This window comes from Podarcis filfolensis (assembly GCF_964270895.1).
Source record: "Podarcis filfolensis genome assembly, chromosome: 5".
Taxonomy (NCBI): domain Eukaryota; kingdom Metazoa; phylum Chordata; class Lepidosauria; order Squamata; family Lacertidae; genus Podarcis; species Podarcis filfolensis.
Window position 1 is genome coordinate 54,867,190 of NC_139608.1, and position 18,604 is coordinate 54,885,793.

An 18,604-nucleotide genomic window follows, 5' to 3' on the forward strand; every position below is an offset into this window, starting at 1 on the left:
ACCATGGAGTAAATTCTTCTCTTGATCACTGTTACAGGGGAAGGATTCATTCTGCTCTGGGCTTACTAAAACACAATCATCCATTAAAAAGTTATTTGGTTTTGAATTAAGTTACACAGCTCAGGCAGATTCAATAGGTTTATTATGGGCAAAGAGAACACATATTGAAGAGTTTGTTGAAATTAAAAACAGACTTCCAGATGAAAATCAATTAACTTTTAATGGTTAAAAAGCTGTTTTGAATAGTTTCAAAAGAATGCAAGACATATCTTAAAAATTAGAATGAATGTGCATTTTTAGGTGGCTAGTGCTTTCTGTACTGTAACAATAGCTTAAAAATGGCATTTCAAAAACCATAACCACAGAATGCGAGACTGCTTCATATCAAGGCTATTGGTGCACTGTTTGCTGAGAGAGAGAAAAGTTTACAAAAGACATTGATAGAGCTTTATGTTCTTCTATGGCAAATCTGATATAACTTGGTTGACATATTGTATGCTGAACATGGAGACAAAGATTTAACTGCAGTAGGCTTGCTTGGTCTCAGAGTGGGCAATTGCTTGCACCTGAAAACAAGATTTAAAAATAATCCTAAGCACTGTGTTTGTGGCACCAGAACTGACCCATCAGGATTTTTTCCATAAAAAAGCTTCATCAGAAAGAACTTGAGCCAGTTTTGTGTTGAAAGGCTGATAGAAATCTCGTAGAATTTCCTTTGTGATAGGTAACATAGGGCCCAAATTGCGATCTTCAGGCCTCCTAGTGTTTGATGCAGGACTTTTGGTAATTAGAGCTTCTTCTTTTTCACTTAGAGCACCTGTAGTAAAATTAAGAAAAGGAAAAAGATAACCACAAAATATGCTTGTATAGCTTTCTGTTATGCATTTCCTCAAACATTTCCAAGTTAAGTGACATGAGATGTATGAACGTGGCTTTTGGACATTATAGCTTGTTGTCTGAACAGGAAGCATGACTTCTTGGCAGTGCCTGAAGCGCACACTATCCCTTTTATTAGGACCAAACTATACATGGCATGAAATGTTTGCAAGAATTTACTATACAAGATTTTGGTTTTTCAATTGTTGTTCTTTTGTTCTTTTCGGCTGGTAGGGATAAGCAAGATACAGCCCCATGGAATGTAGAGAGGAAGCTTAGCCTTTTCTGTACATGCACCAAAAATCCCCCATCTGCAACTGCTATTGATGTCAATGGAAACTTCTCTGCTAGGGCTAATATAGCAGCTTTGGAAAGAACGTATTTGAAGAAGAAGAGCTCTCTGCTGGATCAGGCCAAAGGCACATCTAGTCCTGTGCCCTGTTCTCACAGTAGCAAACCAGATGCTTGAGGAAAGCCTAGAAGCAGGACTTGAGCACAACAACACTCTCCCTACTTGTGATTCCCAGAAACTGGTATTCAGAAGCATGCTGTCTCCAACAGTGGAGATAGAACATTGCCATCATGGCTAGTAGCCAGTGATAGCCTTATGCGCCTTGAAGCTGTCATTAAGGACCTTCTTCAGTGCGACTCCATTATGTGAGGAAAGGGTTAATTCTCCCCTTCTCTTGCACAATGGCTCTGGTTATGTTCACTGTGGCGTTTGCCCTCCTAGGTGTGTGACATCATACTGGGTTCATAAGGAAAGGGTTAACTAATTGTAAAATGACTAACCAATGGGAACCCAAGGGGAGGAGTTAGAGTTAGGGTGGTTGAGAAGTCAGTCTGGAGTTAGAGAAGAGACAGAGAGGATAAATCTGTGGGTTGGGCTAGTCTGATGTGAGAGAGTGAGAGAATCTGTTAAGAGGAGTCAAACAATTGATAATCAGTCAGTAGGTATTAGGAAGGTATAGGCCGGTAAAGAAACTAAAGTTAAATAACTGACAGGAATATTATCTGAGAAACCATAAACTTGTTAATGCTTATAAAATAAACTTGTTTATTTGGTTCAATTTTAACAACTGTCTGGACTCTGTGTTTTACCCAAGAGTAACAGGTTGGTGGCAGCGGGGAAGCGAGCACAGTGGTGGCACAGGGATCAATAGACCGTTAAACGTCTGGGGACCCTGTGTGATCACCACATTCACTTACATTCCCACTCTCATACTATTTAAGGAAGGGAATTCATGCATATTGAATGCTTGCATGCATTTAACCCCAGAACATTGTTTGCCCCTTAGGAGCATGAGCTTGAGATGCAGAAATAGGGGTTCTAGCCATTTTGTCCTACTTGAGAGTAGGCCTATTGAAAAGAATGGAGATAATTAACTTTGGGCCTTTAATTTCAGTGAGTCTACACTGAATAGAACTTAATTGGATACAACCCTGGGTATGTTAGTGCAAAGGGACCATGTGAAAACATGAAGAGTGTGGCTCCTGTTTCAAGCTGTAGTGTACAAGCCATTCTAAGTAAATATGTGTTCTTTTCTTTCTTTACACAATGTAAAAAAATAATAATTCCCTGCTGGTGCTGGATTGTTCTAGCTCAACACTCTAATTCCCACATATTAATACAAGTTTAATGCAACTGTTCTACTCCAGGTTATGTTCTGTAGTATTTAGACAGTTTTTAAATACTTAAAAGTTAACTGCATTTAAAACATAAGATGATTCCGTCCCCCATGTATCACTTAAATCATTTTGCATTGTAAGCAGCATGAATTGTTCATCTATTTTTAAAATGTCTAAACCAACCTTCATCCAAACAGAATAAATCCTTATGGCTGATTGTTTTCTTGGAACAATTTAGCATAAAATAATCATGAACGTACATTCTTTCTCCTTTTTTCTAAAAAGTTATCCTCTTATGATGGAGCTCCTGATGTCAGGAAGCATTTATGTCACTCATGCATAGAGGTCCAGCACACCCTCATGCAAAAATGATAGCAATTCACTTTTGAAATATATTACATGCTTCAAACTTTTGATGATCTAAAGCAGAGGTAGGCCACTTTGACATCTGGGTGGAGCGGAATACAAGCCCAGGAATCAGCTCCACTTGGGAGCTCCTAAGTGCAGCAGTTCCCAGCAGGACTTGCATCTGGTGCCATTTAAACAAAAAACACCAAACCCCAAGTCCCATTTGTAGGGGAACAATTGGAACCACACTCAAATGCTCCCAATTGTTCCTTTGCAGCTGCAGCTTTCCCTTACCCACAGATGACAGCAGGTGGACACGGCGAAAGAAAAAATGGCCTCATGGGACAAATTAGAATCCCTGGTGGACCTAATTTAGCCTGTGGGCAACGGTTCCCCATGCCTGATTCCCAAGCCTGACATAAGGCTGCTATTTAGCATAGCAGCTCATGTTGATCAGTTTCCACATAGAAATGGTTCACTGAAGGCCATCTTTGATATAGATAATCACTAAATTGCTCCATATGGAGGGGGGGGAGTGTGCAGCCATAACTTGATGCAACTGCACTACTTCATAGGTCTGTACATCTGCCAGTTCTTACAATGAACATGCAACATTCTTAAATGCAATATTCTTATACTATCTGTATAGGAAAGCATGTGGCAAGTGACCCAAAGGTAACATGAACCTGTGGATTAAAATTAATTTAAAACAGCATACCTCTTGGTTAAAAGACAAAGAATGCCTAAATTTAAGCAACTTGTTTTTCTTTAAGTTTGAATATATGTGAGCTAACTACAGAGCAATTACCTGGGACTGTCTGAGAGCAGATTTAGGAAGGGGGCTGAAGCTGAAGCCTTAGAAAAACAGGGCAAATTCATTAAATGTGCTTTAATCAGAAAAGTCAGAAAGTTTCCTACCTAAATCCAGAAACTGGAACACCATGTGCATAGTAAACTTAACGTTGGATGCATGATCCTCCAAGCGGAGAACTAGTATTTGATCTTTATTAAAAACTGTCAGCCAGTCCAAGAGAAAAACAACATACAGACCAACCTGGAGCCTTACCTAAAAGAATGAAAAACAAATAAATTATTGTTTTAAGAAAACACTCCAAATGAATTGGCCATGGCAGACAACAATAAGTGAGATTATGCAAGGCATAGGTTTATTGCAGGAATGTGACATACTCGTGGGTCACCATATGTGCTATAGCAGAGGACTCCCATTCCTGAAATTAGACTTTGGAAGGTTAACTTCTTACCTCCGCCTCTGCACCCATATTAGGCTTGAAAAACAGCAAAAAACATTTTTAAAGCCTAAATGGAGACGGGGAGAAAGTGAGTGTGCATGTGTTGTGCATACTTGCAGGGCTCATGTGTACAGCTGCAGCACTTCCATTGTACCCACAACAGTTTATCTGGTTTGCAAGTGTGCCCACGGACCCAGAAAAGTTGGCAACCCTGGCCTACATGCATCAGGGAAGCCCAGCGGGGAGGTGATAACTTCTCCCTCAGCTGTTATGCTGCCCTCTGATACTGGAGGCAGCATGCAGCCACCATGGCAAACAGCCATTGGATTTGTCTAATCCCATTTGAAAGCCATATCTTGTGGCAGCAATTTTTTTATCTTAAGTATGCATTGTGTGAAGAAGTACTTCTGACTTTCCAACATTCAGCTTCATTGGATAATCTCTTGTTCTAGACCAATGTTCTGAGCAAAGTAGAAAAATACCCCCATCTTCATTTTCACTGTGCCGGGCATAATTCTATACACCTCTATCATGTTCCCCTTTACTTCCCTTTCCCTCCAGACTACAAAGACCCAAATGATGTAAAGGTTCCTCACAGGGGAGAAAGGGGATAGTACATGAATGCACCCATTAATGCTCTAGCTGGGGGCTCACTTGATGGAATGCTCCTTTCTTACCAAAGATAAGCAGTTAAATCCCCAATTTAGAAGAAGATCCAGCCTTTTGTCTTCTATGTGGATGGATTTATTTTTAAGCAGAAAGACTTTGTCATATGAACCACCAGATTCAAACACAAGTTCATGAAGATAGTGGGGGTTTTTTTGGTAGGTTTTTTTTTGTATTTTTGTATTTTTTAATGTATTTATTACATATTCTAATATGTGATAATACCAGCTTCATGAAATTCTATTGTCTAAGAATCATATCAAGTGAGAACTGAAATGTACGTACGGGCATGGCATTGTTAATGGTGTTGTTGTACACACAGGCTCTCAGGGAGTAATCTGCCAGGCAATTTTCAAAGAGCTGCAGTGATTCAGCCACTTTTTCATGGAAGTCTTCTACAGATTTGTTAGCATTTGCAAAGTAAAGATAATCAGAATACAATCTGTAAATGAAATAACACAGGAACAATTGAAGCACAATTGCAGCTAAGCCATCCAACATCATCATCATAATAATAAACCAATAGCTATTGTCCAGGCAAGAAAAGAAAAGAAAAGAAAAGAAAAGAAAAGAAAAGAAAAGAAAAGAAAAGAAAAGAAAAGGAAGAGTGCTATTTGTATAGTAAGGCTGTGCTTTAATTTCTTGTTTATTCCAGCAGAAGTCTCACAGCTCCATTCCAAAGAAAATTAAACTGAAATGCCAGGCTGATCCAAGTTGCCTATCTGGCAAAGGTATCCTACAAATACCTCACCTTAGTGGGGCATACTTCCAAACATCTTCCCACCATCTCTCTGGTCATGCCAGGGGTGTCAGATGAGAAAAAATATGACAGGAACAAGATCTAATAATACTATTACTTGTCTTCTCTTTGCTAACTTACCATTTTTATCTCTCAAACCAGCCATATGAACCACACGATTCAGATCTTGACCCCATATTGCTCCTTGTAGACTATATTCCTTGCTGCTCTTGTTCATTCCTGTAGCTTTTGCTACCACTTTTATATTGATTATCCCAGTCTCATGGTCACTCTCATTAGTCTTGCTTGCTTATTAGTCACTCCTTTCTTCAATTCCCCATCTTCAGTTATCTTACTCTCAAGCCTCCCTCACCTCCAAATAACCTTCCTTCAGGGTCTTCTTTTCCAGTCCAGTGTCCACTGAACACTCTTTTTCAGCCACCTCTCCTCTGGTCTCACTATCTGTTGATTCCCTCCTGTTGTGGCCTCTTTCCTGACCTGTGCCTGCTACACAAAGTCACACTCAGCCCTAGGAACCACTTTGACCTTGGAATTTTGATACACTTTACTTCAGCCCGCTGTCACCTTTTGTTTTAAAAGATGTTTTAAGGTAAAACACCTGCTAGCAGCTTCAAGGTTGTTTACTTTGAAAGATATCCCCCCCTTCCTTTCATGTGACGAATAAGAACTCTATTGATTTTCATGAGAAGGAGGAAAAGAGAGTGCAGCAGAGATGTCAGAACAGCCAGAGGTGGGAAAGGAGGGTCTCACTAACTGCTGCGTCTCTGTGTGGTATGTTAAAACAACAGAGCCATGTACGAATGGGAAGCTCTGTCTGTAGGTATAATGAAAACAAACAGAAAAATGTGCCACTCCCAGCTTATATTTCACCGACAATACAGCCGTGCTGAATATTTGGCCGTGCTGAATATTTTGCTGCCTTAGGCTGTTTTACTGTGCATGAAATAGTTGGCTGTGAAACTGGAAGATATGAGAAAAACAGGAAGGATGGAGCCAGCCGATTCATTAAATGCGGCACTTTGAAACATAAACAATTTCCCCCCACTTTCCCTGCAGAAATGTGTGTGTAGAAGAAGGTTAGAGCTCACTAAAACCACATTATCAAAAGAAATCGAGAAAGGTGAAGTTTGCAATTTCTGCCTTGAGTAACATCAGTGCTAGCTAATAGCGCTTGCTATCTAGGTTAGACAGGCGAGAAGGTGGCCAAGAAAGTGAGCCAAAAGGATGGCTGGCATATGCGGCTCATTTAGATGGCTCTTTCTTGCCAACACCATTTAATCACATTCTCTAGATCAGAGGTGGGGAACCTGTGGCCATCCAGATGTTGGTGGGCTACCAATCATGTTGGCTAGGGCTGATGGGAGTTGTGGTCTAACAAGATCTGGAGGACTGCAGTTTCTCTATGCTTGCTCAAGATGGCAGGAAACTTGAACAGATAAAAATAAACAACATGATCATACATATCCATTCCAAAATAGAACACGAGTATGAAATTCTGTCTCAGAATTAAAATCTAATCTTATAGGAGGGCAGCAGCTTTCTGTACTTACATAACTATGAAGTTACCACCTAGAGTTTAGAATCAAGAAATAAGAATTGCAACTAAAGCTAGTCACAACTGTGATAGGGCAGAAATCACTTTGCGTGGACAGGCGGAGTCCCCAGATCCCGCGCGGTCCCCCCGTCATGTGGAATAACGACTCAAGACAACGTGCTATGGGATTAAATTGGCCACAACTTTATTAAATTTCAAATGTGGGTAGACCTTGGCTCAGGCATTGGGCGTTCTCCCTCCCCAGTCCCCAGCCGGGGACCTAGGGAGCATCAGGGTTATCCAGTGGGGGGGGGGGGATGGGCCGGCTCTGGAGAACATATGTTCAAGCAGAGATAGCCGCCCCCGTAACGCCGCCGCCGCAGGGGAGAGCAATGACGACCTTTCGGCGTACGGTCAAAGCCTCCCTTCAGAAAACCCCTTTAACGGGGAACCCTGGTATCGCCGCCGCAAAGAGGAAGATGGACAAAAGGATTCCGCCCAAGGCCTGATACCGCCAAAGTTGTGACGTTTTGCTACGGGAAAGGCGAAACCTGCCAATGCAGGGAAATTCCTTTCCGGCCCTTTAACAGCGACCTTAACGTAGCAGCGCCCGCATACCTGTGAAGAAAAGTTAACCTGCAAAACCTGTGAAGAAAAGTTAACCTGCAAAATAAGACATTAACTGAGGGTGGGTAGGGTGGGAGAAGCTCTGGAGCCAAGTGAGGATTCCCAGGTAAGATCCTCCCTCTATTGTGTGGGCAGGTAATCCCTCCCCTACCTGGCCTGGTCTCCTTGGCAACGCTTCCCCCAGGTGGGATTGGACAACTGACTGAGGTAGGCAGAGACCTCCAGGTATCCCACCTGAGGGAAGGCAAAGCCAAGCCTATGCTGTTGGAGCCGCTCCAGATCTAGGGGCTGCACGCGTCCACGCAAAGGGCGCCCCCCCGTTTTAAGCGGGGAGCGGTCATTAACATCTGGGATAATCTAGACATATGGCAACCCGTGCTGGGAGTGTCATTTAAAAATAGCTCAAAAACTTTAAAAAAAAAATATGGGGGGGGGGGGAGCTTAACAACTTTTCTGTCCGGACTTTCACTTTCTGAAATATGGCAACCCTAAATTGTGATTATTATTATGCAATGCTAATCTTTGCACTTAAGCGAAATATTAGCTGTTATGGGTTTATCTTGATACCAAGGGACATTCCTCAAAAAACTGGGGATCTGTCATTCATTTTGATTATAATCAACTTCAAATATGTTTCTCTCTGTGTGTTTTCTGTTGTTATCACTTGTCTGAATATTAGCAGAACTATGCCCAGCACAGTATGCTCTGTCAATGGTCTATCAGTTATACTTTTTTAAAACAAAAACAATTCACTAAAATGTATATCTTAAAAGACCAATCAGATTCTTATAACCAATTTTCCCATTGCAGGAAACTCATGCCTATATCTTGGTTAAGTACAATGACCTTTAGAAAGGGTCTTATCTCCTTCTCCAAACCCCATAACTGAAATCAATCTCCTTTCTGATGACCTTTTCCTGAATAGTCTGTTTATGTATGTGTGTCACAACAGAATCCTATATATGTCTACTCAAAATTAAGTCTCAGAGATCAGTGGAACATACTCCCACTTAAGTATGGATTAAGATTGCAGCCTTAGTTTCTCTTAGTAGAACATTTCTCCAAAGAGGGAATGAAATTGATTTTCCCAAGAGTTGTTAGAGATACATATGTCATGATTGTATGTCCAGATAAAATATGGTTTATGCGCAAGCCTTGAGCTCTCAAAACTCCCCTCCCTCTGCATGGCCAAGAGGGGAACTTTGCAAGATTTTGCTCAACTAGGGAACCTGGTTCGCATTGACTATGGTTTATTTAAGCAGTACAGCTTCAGAAACCAAGGTTTCAACTTCCTATGTTTTTGAGGCGTACCATGATTAGAGTTATACCACAGTCCCTGCCTCAGAGAAAAGGAGGTTAAAACTGTTAGCTAACTAAAGGGTTGATTAAAATGAAAAGCTTAGGAAGTCCTTCCCCCAGATGCAGGGGAGAAGAGATGGGAGTGTGCAAGGCTGAAGCACACCCTACACGGTTTAGTGATTAAACTATGGTACAGCAAGGGAACTCCATGTAGACAGTGGAGTGCCCACAAACTCCTTGTCAAGAGATTCTCATATTGTAATGAAATCTGTGTAAGTTGTAGGATATTTCCTTATTTATTTATTTTGCTTTGTGGGACATCTTTATAAAAACCAAATCTTTGCTGATGAGGATTTCAGCTGCTCTTGCTACTTATGGCTCACTTGATGCTGTTACCGACTGCCATAATCTATCACAATTAAGTGTAGGTGCACATGACTGCCTCTTCATCAGAAAAGATTGCAGAGGAAATGGAACCTAGCATAAAAAGTGGAACCATTTCTTTCAAGCACAGTTCCATATTTCAATTCTATCAGCATAAATACTTGTTCTTGATGTGTTCCCTATGTTAACAATTTTACGGAAGCTGTTTAATGATAGCAAAAATGAAAGGCTGAACCAGGCTTTAAATAAATGTTCACGGGTGGTCACATGGGCCTGCAGCTCTCAACAGTGTGACTGTTCCTCTTTCCTCTGTGTTGTCATGGTACAGAAATGTGTTTTTCCACAACTAAGGAAACATGCAGCTGCATGGTAGCTGCCTGCTTGTCTCTCTAATGCCAGAAGGAAAAGAGAAGGGGAAAAAAGGCATCGGAAAGGAAAAGTGAGTGAGCAGGCATGCCATAACACAACAGTCACATGAAGTGCTAGGGCAGCAGAAGAGCAACTGCAAGTTCAGCTGCCATAGTGTTCTGTTGCATTTCTAAGTTTAAACTATTAAATAAATTGCTGTATGAATCCCCTTGTTCATGCAGATTCTAGAAAAGGAAAATATGTGCACTGCAGCTACTGCTGGAATATTAAGGGGAATAGCACCAATGAGGAATATCTAGGCATTACCACAACCATGGCTATTGTATTCTCTTCCAGCACCCAAGATAACTCAGATTCTCTTTTGGCCAAATACTAATATCTCTGAAGATATTTTACAGCTGAGCTACGTGATTCATCATTATAGAATTCCATGGCTCAAAATGACTGGAAGTCAGTTAGTTTACAGGGGGAAGCAATGCTGCATATCAGTGTACAACTTTTCTAGACATAAAACACATATTTAACTCCAGTCCAGTTTAGGACTCTTAGTTTTCCTTTCTCCATCCCTACAGCATTCCTCTAAAGAAAACCCCAAAACTATTAAATAAATAGTGACAATAATGTTGGTGTAACCTCCCTTAGGTTAGGATGAAACCAGCATGTGGGTCTTTACTCTACCCATCAAATATTTACATTATGGCAAGGCACAGTTATGCTACTTGGCTGTCAGGACTAAAGACTTTACAATTCAGCAGTACATATAGGGTTAGATTTATCCCGTGGTGAGAGAAAAAGCACAATCTATTGTAATAGAAACTGTATCCATTACAAGTGGACAAAATTGGTATCTCCCAAGTTAAGGGGTATATTACGATATGAGACAGACACTAAAGCAACAGCTGGTGAATATTAGAGTCATATTGCACAGCATTTCCAGATCATTTACAGAAGAAAGCCACTTCATCCAGCTCTCTTGCATACAATTACCATCTGTTAACATTCAGAGGCCACAAAATATATTTATCAAGTCAACAGTGCACTGTCTACCATGCAGGGGGCCATGAGGTGACTTGGGCAATGGGGAGCACTACTGTTGACAGCTCTTATTCTATGTCATGCTGCTGATGAGAATAGAATTCTAATAAGGAAAACATTCACATCAGGAGGTAGTGTGTTTTCCCTATGGCTATCTTTCAAAAAAGAAAAAAGAAATTAAAAGCCAATTTACATTCTAATATTTGATTTTTATATATGTGGCCATGATGCAGGAAATGCTGGTGGCACTGGAAACTGATTTACCACCTTTTCTCCCATTTTGTAAAAATGACTGATCTGGAAAGAGGCAGAGCCTATGGACACAAATCAAATGAGACAAGGCAAATAATCTATGAGCCTGATCAGATTTTACTTCGTCCCCTACTTCCCACTGTACCTCCTTTTCACAGGGGGGAAATGAATGAACCATAAGTTCATCCATTTATTTGAATATGACATGACTAAAACTTCTTACAAGGAATTTAATGTCACAATGGGCCAGTTTAAGATTTACATCTTCCCTTGTGTGAGGAAAAGAACATGTGATCTTGCATGAATCCACAGCTCTCCCTAAGTATAAGCTGATCAGAAGCAGCATATGAACGGAACCTTTAAATAGGGATAAAAGTTATCATTTCCCTACAAAAATAATCTCATTCCTAAATTCCACAAGTTACTATTTTCAACCAGTGGTGCAAGTAATTATAGCCTCTTTAATAGTTTTATACCCCGACCCCCCTTCTCTTCAGATGCTAATGTGTATTACTTCACAATGTGGTAAGCTAGCCCTCCTATATATAGAGTCTCTCTTGTTCAGTCTGCTGAGTTTGACCTTCCAGCTCTGTTCTAACCAGCACCACTGTGTTAGAGATGAACAAAAATCCCCATGTTCCACTTGAAAATCATTTGAGTTTTCCAAGCATTTCCACTGAGAACATTTTATTTTCAAGTACTCGCAAAAGCCTTCGAGCTTTTGTGAATGCTTGAAAATAAAATGTTCACAAAAATCCAATGTGCCCATTGAACTCAATACAGACATGATGCCTCCATTAGTTTTAATAGACAGATTGAAACCTGTTGTGTACCGCAAAATGGCAGATGAAGGACAAAAAGTGGTAACAGCTGGGAGCAGCTCCTGCTTGAAATCATGGAGAGGTGTTATCAGTCGCTGTCAACAAGACTGAGCTAGATGGACCAGCGGTCTGATATGTTAATGTTTCAACAGGCAGATATAAACCTCTCAAACACCTGGCAGGAGGGCAACAAGCAGTGCACTATCTAAGAAACTTTAGGACTATTCCTTGGGAACTGAAGCCAGCACATTAAAGCCTTGGGGAAGAGGGGAACAGAACTATGCAGGAGACTTGCTCAAGTCACCTTAGAGAAAAGCATATCTTTGAAGCAGCAGAATAAGATTCTGATCCTGCAACTGTAGTATTCTCATTGCACAAAAGTAAGCAACAGTGAGTAATATTGCAGTGGTAGGGAAGCTTGCTTGTTTCTTTTTAAATACAAAAAGGGGAGATATGTGCCATGAGGCTAGAAAGGAGGAGCACATAGACTTGTGGGAGACAACTATGTGCTCCCTTGCACCACTTTTTCTTTTCAAATGCCTGTATAGCATTGTGGTAGGAATGGAGAAGGCATGGAAATCATAGCTGACAGAACCAAGAAAAGAACCACAATCACAAATACAAATACACCTTAGAGTTGGGGGTCCCAAACTATGGTCCATAAACTTCACCCAGATGGTCTGTGCATTTGCAGTTGAAGATGACATATTCATCACATTAAATACAAGTATTGATTTTTGAATTGTACTTTTATTGCTTCTTTTGTTTCACATTTTGCATTTTATTATATTACAATCTGAATCCTATGGCATTCAAACTGCAATACAATGAAGTACAACATATGAGAAAAAAGAGCAATAAAAATACAATTAAGAATCATATAGCATCTAGCACAGCACATTTCAATTGCTACAACAGGCAGAAAAAATAATTAAGTGATCCACCAAGACCCTGGGCAATCTTCAAGGGGTCCATGGGGTGGAGTGTGGACAGTTTGGAAACCACTGCCTTTGAGTGCATAAGCTCACATCAAAAGATGTGGCTGAGTATTACAGATGATATTTTCCCTTACTATCCTTGCCTGGGGCCTGCAGAGCAACATATATTGCTTTCCAATATATGTTGCTAGCCTCTGCCTAAAATATACACAAAAGAAGAAAAGAACTGAGCATGCCTTTAGTAAACTGAGGAAACTTAAATATTTCCAGGAAACAAATGTTATTACTTCAAGCTAGAAATAAGCAATACTTTGACCAAAAAACCAATGGAATAACAGGTGGGGGTTGGGAACTGAATTTCAGCTGTCCTGCATTCCTCAGATGTCCAAAGTTCTTTGTAGTTTCACCTCTTTCTGCCGTAACAGTAAAAGGATGAAAGTCATGGAATCCACTCCTAATAATGATTTATATACAGTACTCAGAGGAATGGTTGTTTGAAATTTAAAGCTTTGTTCTGATTTATCCCAAACTAATTATAAAAAGCAGACCTCAGCACTAGTGGGCCTTGCCAGGATGTAAGAGCACCAAACGCCAATGCCAAGCCTGGATGTGGTGACCTTAATATAATATTACTATTATCTGTCATTTTACATATGGTGAGACGTCTTTTGAATATAGTTAATGAGACCTCAGCTTAACCATATCATCAAGGCTTTTTTACTTAAATCCTTAGGAAAAGACGGTGCTATATTGTTCCATAAAACTGTCTGTACCTGTTGCCATGGGTTCTTTCAGGACGAAGAGCAGGACAGAAATGTTACGAATAAATAATAATAGAATACCATGTGACTGTTGAAATAAATCACTTTACCATTTTAAAAAGGTGAGAATTGGACCATGCAATACAAGGCAAACAAAACAGGGATATTAAGAAGCCGGTGGAATCCTGTGAAGAGGGTTAAAATATTTATTCCCGTATTACTGCTAAGGAGTACATGTCAGCAAAGGCTGAAGAACTGTGTTTCCTTTTCTTTCACTACAACTTGGAGTGGACTCTTGACCAAGGTACACACTACCTTGTGCAGGGGAGGAAAACCTGCTGACCTTTATTTCCATGCCTTATAGCAGATGGGCTACATTTGCCTTTTTCACACTGAAATTGCCCTAAGCAACTGGGATCTCCACACAGTTCTCGGTTTCCATAGTTACCTGCATCTCTGCTAATGTCAACAAGATGAAAGATTATCTGTTATGGGAGTTTTACTTGTTCAATTTTACAACTTGTATCAGTTCAGATTGCATACTGTATTAACTCTTTCCCAGATCATGCTCAAGAATTAAAGGCATTCAAAGTTTCTCCAATATATGGAAATCAGGATTGAAAATGTGATTAATTAATTCAGAATGGGAAGTCAAAGCTACCGGAGACTGTAATTCACCTTATTCTGAACACTAAGCAAAACAAGGAACATTCGTCCTTTGGTCCAGGGCTACATGCCAGTGGTGGGTGTGGCTACTCCACCCTCTCGCATGCACACACACATCTTCCTAAGGTAAGCTAAATGAATTAGCTGACAGGGAGAGGCAGGTGTCTTACTGCCCCCTCATCAAATGATCGATCTGATAGTGAGGGGGCAATTTGCATCAGGGCTGGGTGGAGAGGTTCAAACCTCTCTGCCCTCTGTCGTACCATGTCTACTTTAAATTTTCTTTTCTGTATTGCTGTCACCAATGTTGTTGAAGTCTTGGGGGATTGCATCAGGCTACTGGGCTACAGGTAAGCCATCTCTATTCTAGAGCTTCCTAAAGAATCCATTTCTACACTAAAAACACTATAGCTTTCCAGATTGTATTAGCCATATTAAAAACAAGTTTTTTAAAAAAACAATGGATTCAATGACGTGGTATGAGTGTTTATGGAGTCGAGTTGCGGTGGTGAGTTATGCTGCTCTCAACTTACCAATTTTGAGGGCAGCTGTCAACCATCCATGAGAACAAATAAAAAGAATAAAATACATTTCTTTGATACTATGTAAATATTGTTTGCTAACCTTTCAACAGGATCCCTAAGCATAACAATCAGCTTTGCATTTGGCTGGAAGGCATGGATGAAGTCCTGTATTAAGAATGGAGGCTCCCCTTCTGTACTGTTGTCATAGAAGAAAATCCAAGCGTTGTTGTCCCACATTGTCGAAGCACTCGCCTCTCCTAGGAATGACAAAAAGCTGCATATCAGTGTCACTCTAGATGACTGGCTCATTCTGACCACTGTTGTAAATGCACTGCAGGACCAGAACATTAAATGAAATATGCTAGGTCACTTCCTATTCTTGGCTATGGCAGCCAAAAATACACTTCTTAATAGTTGAGGGAGTTGGGTATGTCTTGGGCAGAGACTGAAAGGAAATACAATTGAGATTCCTGCATTGTAGGTGGTTGGATTGGATGATCCTCGGGATCCCTTCCAACTCTACATTTCTATGATCTTCAAATATCTGAAGGGCTACCACATGGAAGAGGGGGCAAGCTTATTTTTCACTGTTTCTGAGGGTAGGGCCCAAGCCAATGGTTTCAAATTACAAGAAAGGTGATTCTGACTAATCATTAGGAAGAACTTTCTGACAGTAAGAGCTATTCAATAGTGGAACAGACAACTTGAAAGGTAATGGACGCTCTTTCAAAGGAGGTTTTTAAACAAAGGTTGGATGGCCTTCTGTCACAGATTCTTTAGCTATTATTTCTGCATTTCAGGGGGTTAGATTAGATAACCCCTTGACTTCCCATCCAACTCAGAAATTCCATGATTCTATTGTTTCATCATCTCTCTCCCCCACCCCATAGCACCACAACACGAATTAATGTTTGTGAGGAGGAGTCTATATTTAACCCATGATGAATTAAATGCTGCTGCATTTATATATCAAATGAGAACAGCACATTCCAAAATATACCAATTTTTCATAGACGCTAAAAGCATACAACATACGATGAAACTGCCTACTTTCATTAAAAATGGCTCTTTAATGTCCTTAGCCAGAGATTAATGGGGAAAAAATCATGTTGTGCTTTCATAAACCATTCTGGTAAATTCATCATAATAAGGATCAAAAATAAATAAACCCTGTCTAAAATGCCTGGAGCTGCAAGGGTAATGTCTTGTGTAGGGCTTCTGAAACCTCCATGGCTTCATCTGGCAATATAATTACAACCCAATAAAGATTTGATTCAGAGATGTTTTTGACTGTAAAATTACTTTCCCTGGTAAAGTTAGAGGGATGTTTATAGTTTTAATTATATCTCTCCTTTTTAATCATTTGACGTTTAATAATGTGGCTCCCTAAGAAAATCTCAGATTTTCATATTTCCTATAGATGGATTCTTGACTAAATTGTATTTTTAACAAGGTAATAAAAAAAAGTTCATTATAATGAGCATATTAATTCAGATGATTTCCTGTAAACTTTATTAAGAAGAGGCCATGTAAACATTTTCCTTAACAAAAAGTTCAGCTCCTTGCAAAGGCAATTGCTCAAAAAAAGTACATTAGCCGTTTGAATTAGCATTCTTTCCCTTACAAGAGACCGATAAAATAAAAAATGTAGCTTGTATGTGTCCTTGATAATAAAAGTCCAGAAAGAGCACTTGAGGCACAATATTTGTTTATAGAAAGAGCAGTGAACCTGCTCATATCACAACAAAATAATGAGGCCTAATAGCTTCTTGGTTTAAAAAGTCAGGATATGTCAATAATGTCATAATAACTTTCGTAGGTCACAACAGCTTAGACTTTCCCCAGTCTCAGTAGACAGTAGAATAAGTTGGTCCCTTGAAGGAAATCCAACCTATCCCATCTCTTATGCCTAGCAAATGTTTATTGTCACTATATTTGGTTCCTTTATGTAACTAAACAGCAGCACAGCAGGCAGAAATTACAGGTGGAGGTTCCTATTAACACCACATCTCCATCCCATGAAAAGTTTTATTTCCTAAAGTTTCCCAAGGCATTTCTGGAGTCTGAGCAGACTTTGTTTCCGACCTGCTGATGCCACACTTGCAACTATCCTGCGCTGTCTTCCAAAAAAACAAAGTGCTGTTGCTGAATTAGGGTGACCAGATGCAAAAGAGGAAACCTGTGCCTTTAGCTTTGTGTAGAAACAGATATTTCAGCAGGTATAGCTTCTCATGCAAACTACACCACCTGAAATTGCCTCTCCTACCCAACCATTAAAGGTGCAAGGACTCTGTCCTCTTTGGCATCTGGTCAACCCTGCACTGAATGGATCCTAAGGGAAACAATAGAGCTAAAGTCCCATATACGTTATCTCATATATTCTTCCATGCCCATCAAGTTAATCAGATTACTTATTTGCTTCATATGATGTCATTTGCTGTGGTTAAATCAGTGGGACATAGTGATGGAATGCATCTAGATTTCACTAGCAAATGAAGGTATTTTTTATTCACAAAGTTTTTGCCCGATTCTGCATGTTTGTATTTCTTTGTAGTTATTTTTTATTTTAGATGGACACCATGTTGCATTGAACACTATATTGTTGCCAAAGTGCTATAAAGTGTTATAAATAACTCAATAATATTAATGCATTTTTAAACAGCCTCTATTTACACTGAAATCAAGGTGCAAAATTAAAGATTTATAATGCTCTTCTTTTCAGACAGATGTTTGCTCAACTTTTCATTACTAGTTGAAGGCACACTTTCATGATGCATTACCCTTTTGCCAACAGAAGTTGTTCTAATAAAATGCCTTATCCACATTTTTGCTATCGTATACTTAGCTTACCTTGCTAAGATACAGAGGAGATTAGTGAACTCTTATCTTAGTACAGATAACTACCGGTGTTATTAAAGCAAGTCTCATACCAGCAACATAAACCCCTATAAGCAGTAGTTTCTGTACCAATAATTATCTTGTTGAAGTCTTTTGCAGTGTCCCCCTGCAACACACTCTGAATCTGATGAGCAGCCAAGTCAAACAAGTCCAGGTAATCTTCCACTGGGTAGCGATCATGAAATCCATCCCTCAGACGAATTATCCCTGAAAGCAAAAATAAATAAATAAAGTAAGCCTGGAATCTACAGTGGTATAGTAGAGATGTTTACTGCTCTGCCTTTTGGACTATTTGGTGGAAGACCCTGTTCAAATAGCATAATCATAAATAGGATACGATAGTTATTCAATTATACTGATGGTTCAACAAGGAAGTAACATGAATAACTATTTTCTTGCATGGTAGCTGCAGCAGGAATACTGCTTGCATAGAAACAGAGCTCTCAAATAACACCTGGTATTGAATTAGTGGACACATAACATTTGGGAATTTCTTTTAATGAAGTCAAAAGAACCAGGACAGAGACAAAATGGCAATATAGCAAACTGGATTTGATGTGATGTGGTTAAGTACCATCAAAAGAACTTATTTTCTCCAAATTATAAACTACTGCTGTGAAATGTTCTGAAATTTAAAGAACTGATTTACTCTCAGTATATCAATATTTTTCAACTTACTTTATAAAACACTATATTCTATTATTTTTTCAAGTTCTTTTTTATTGTAAAATTAACAGTAATAAAACATGTCCAAAACCCTAAATAAATAAGGATACGATAAAAAGAGTCAGAATGGTTGCATGATTAATTTCTACATAATCTATTCCATGTAGCAAGTTCTTTGTAGTCTACATGTACATGAACATGAATAAATTGTTCTTATTTTTTCTTTAAGCCACCTTGAGTTCCTGTCAGGGGAAAAGGCAGCACTATAAATAAATATATAATTACAATTATACATATGTGT

At 39.6% G+C, this 18,604-nt stretch overlaps 1 protein-coding gene across 4 annotated transcripts in view; it reads right to left on the reverse strand.

The window, feature by feature from the left end:
* Positions 1-201: 201 nt before the first annotated feature.
* CHST15 (carbohydrate sulfotransferase 15) overlaps positions 202-18,604 on the reverse strand; it is a 78,218-nt gene continuing 59,815 nt past the window's right edge. For 3 of the 4 annotated variants that reach the window (XM_083616978.1, XM_083616980.1, XM_083616979.1), the window contains exons 4-8: positions 17,707-17,844; positions 14,840-14,996; positions 5,055-5,211; positions 3,772-3,919; positions 202-817 (exon numbers count right to left, since the gene is read on the reverse strand). In XM_083616978.1, the coding sequence (XP_083473104.1) occupies positions 627-817; positions 3,772-3,919; positions 5,055-5,211; positions 14,840-14,996; positions 17,707-17,844 (791 nt within the window). In that variant the 3' untranslated portion in view covers positions 202-626. Of the gene's footprint in view, positions 1,589-2,081; positions 3,920-5,054; positions 5,212-14,839; positions 14,997-17,706; positions 17,845-18,604 lie in introns of all 4 variants that reach the window. The other variant, XR_014548920.1, reaches the window with a different exon arrangement.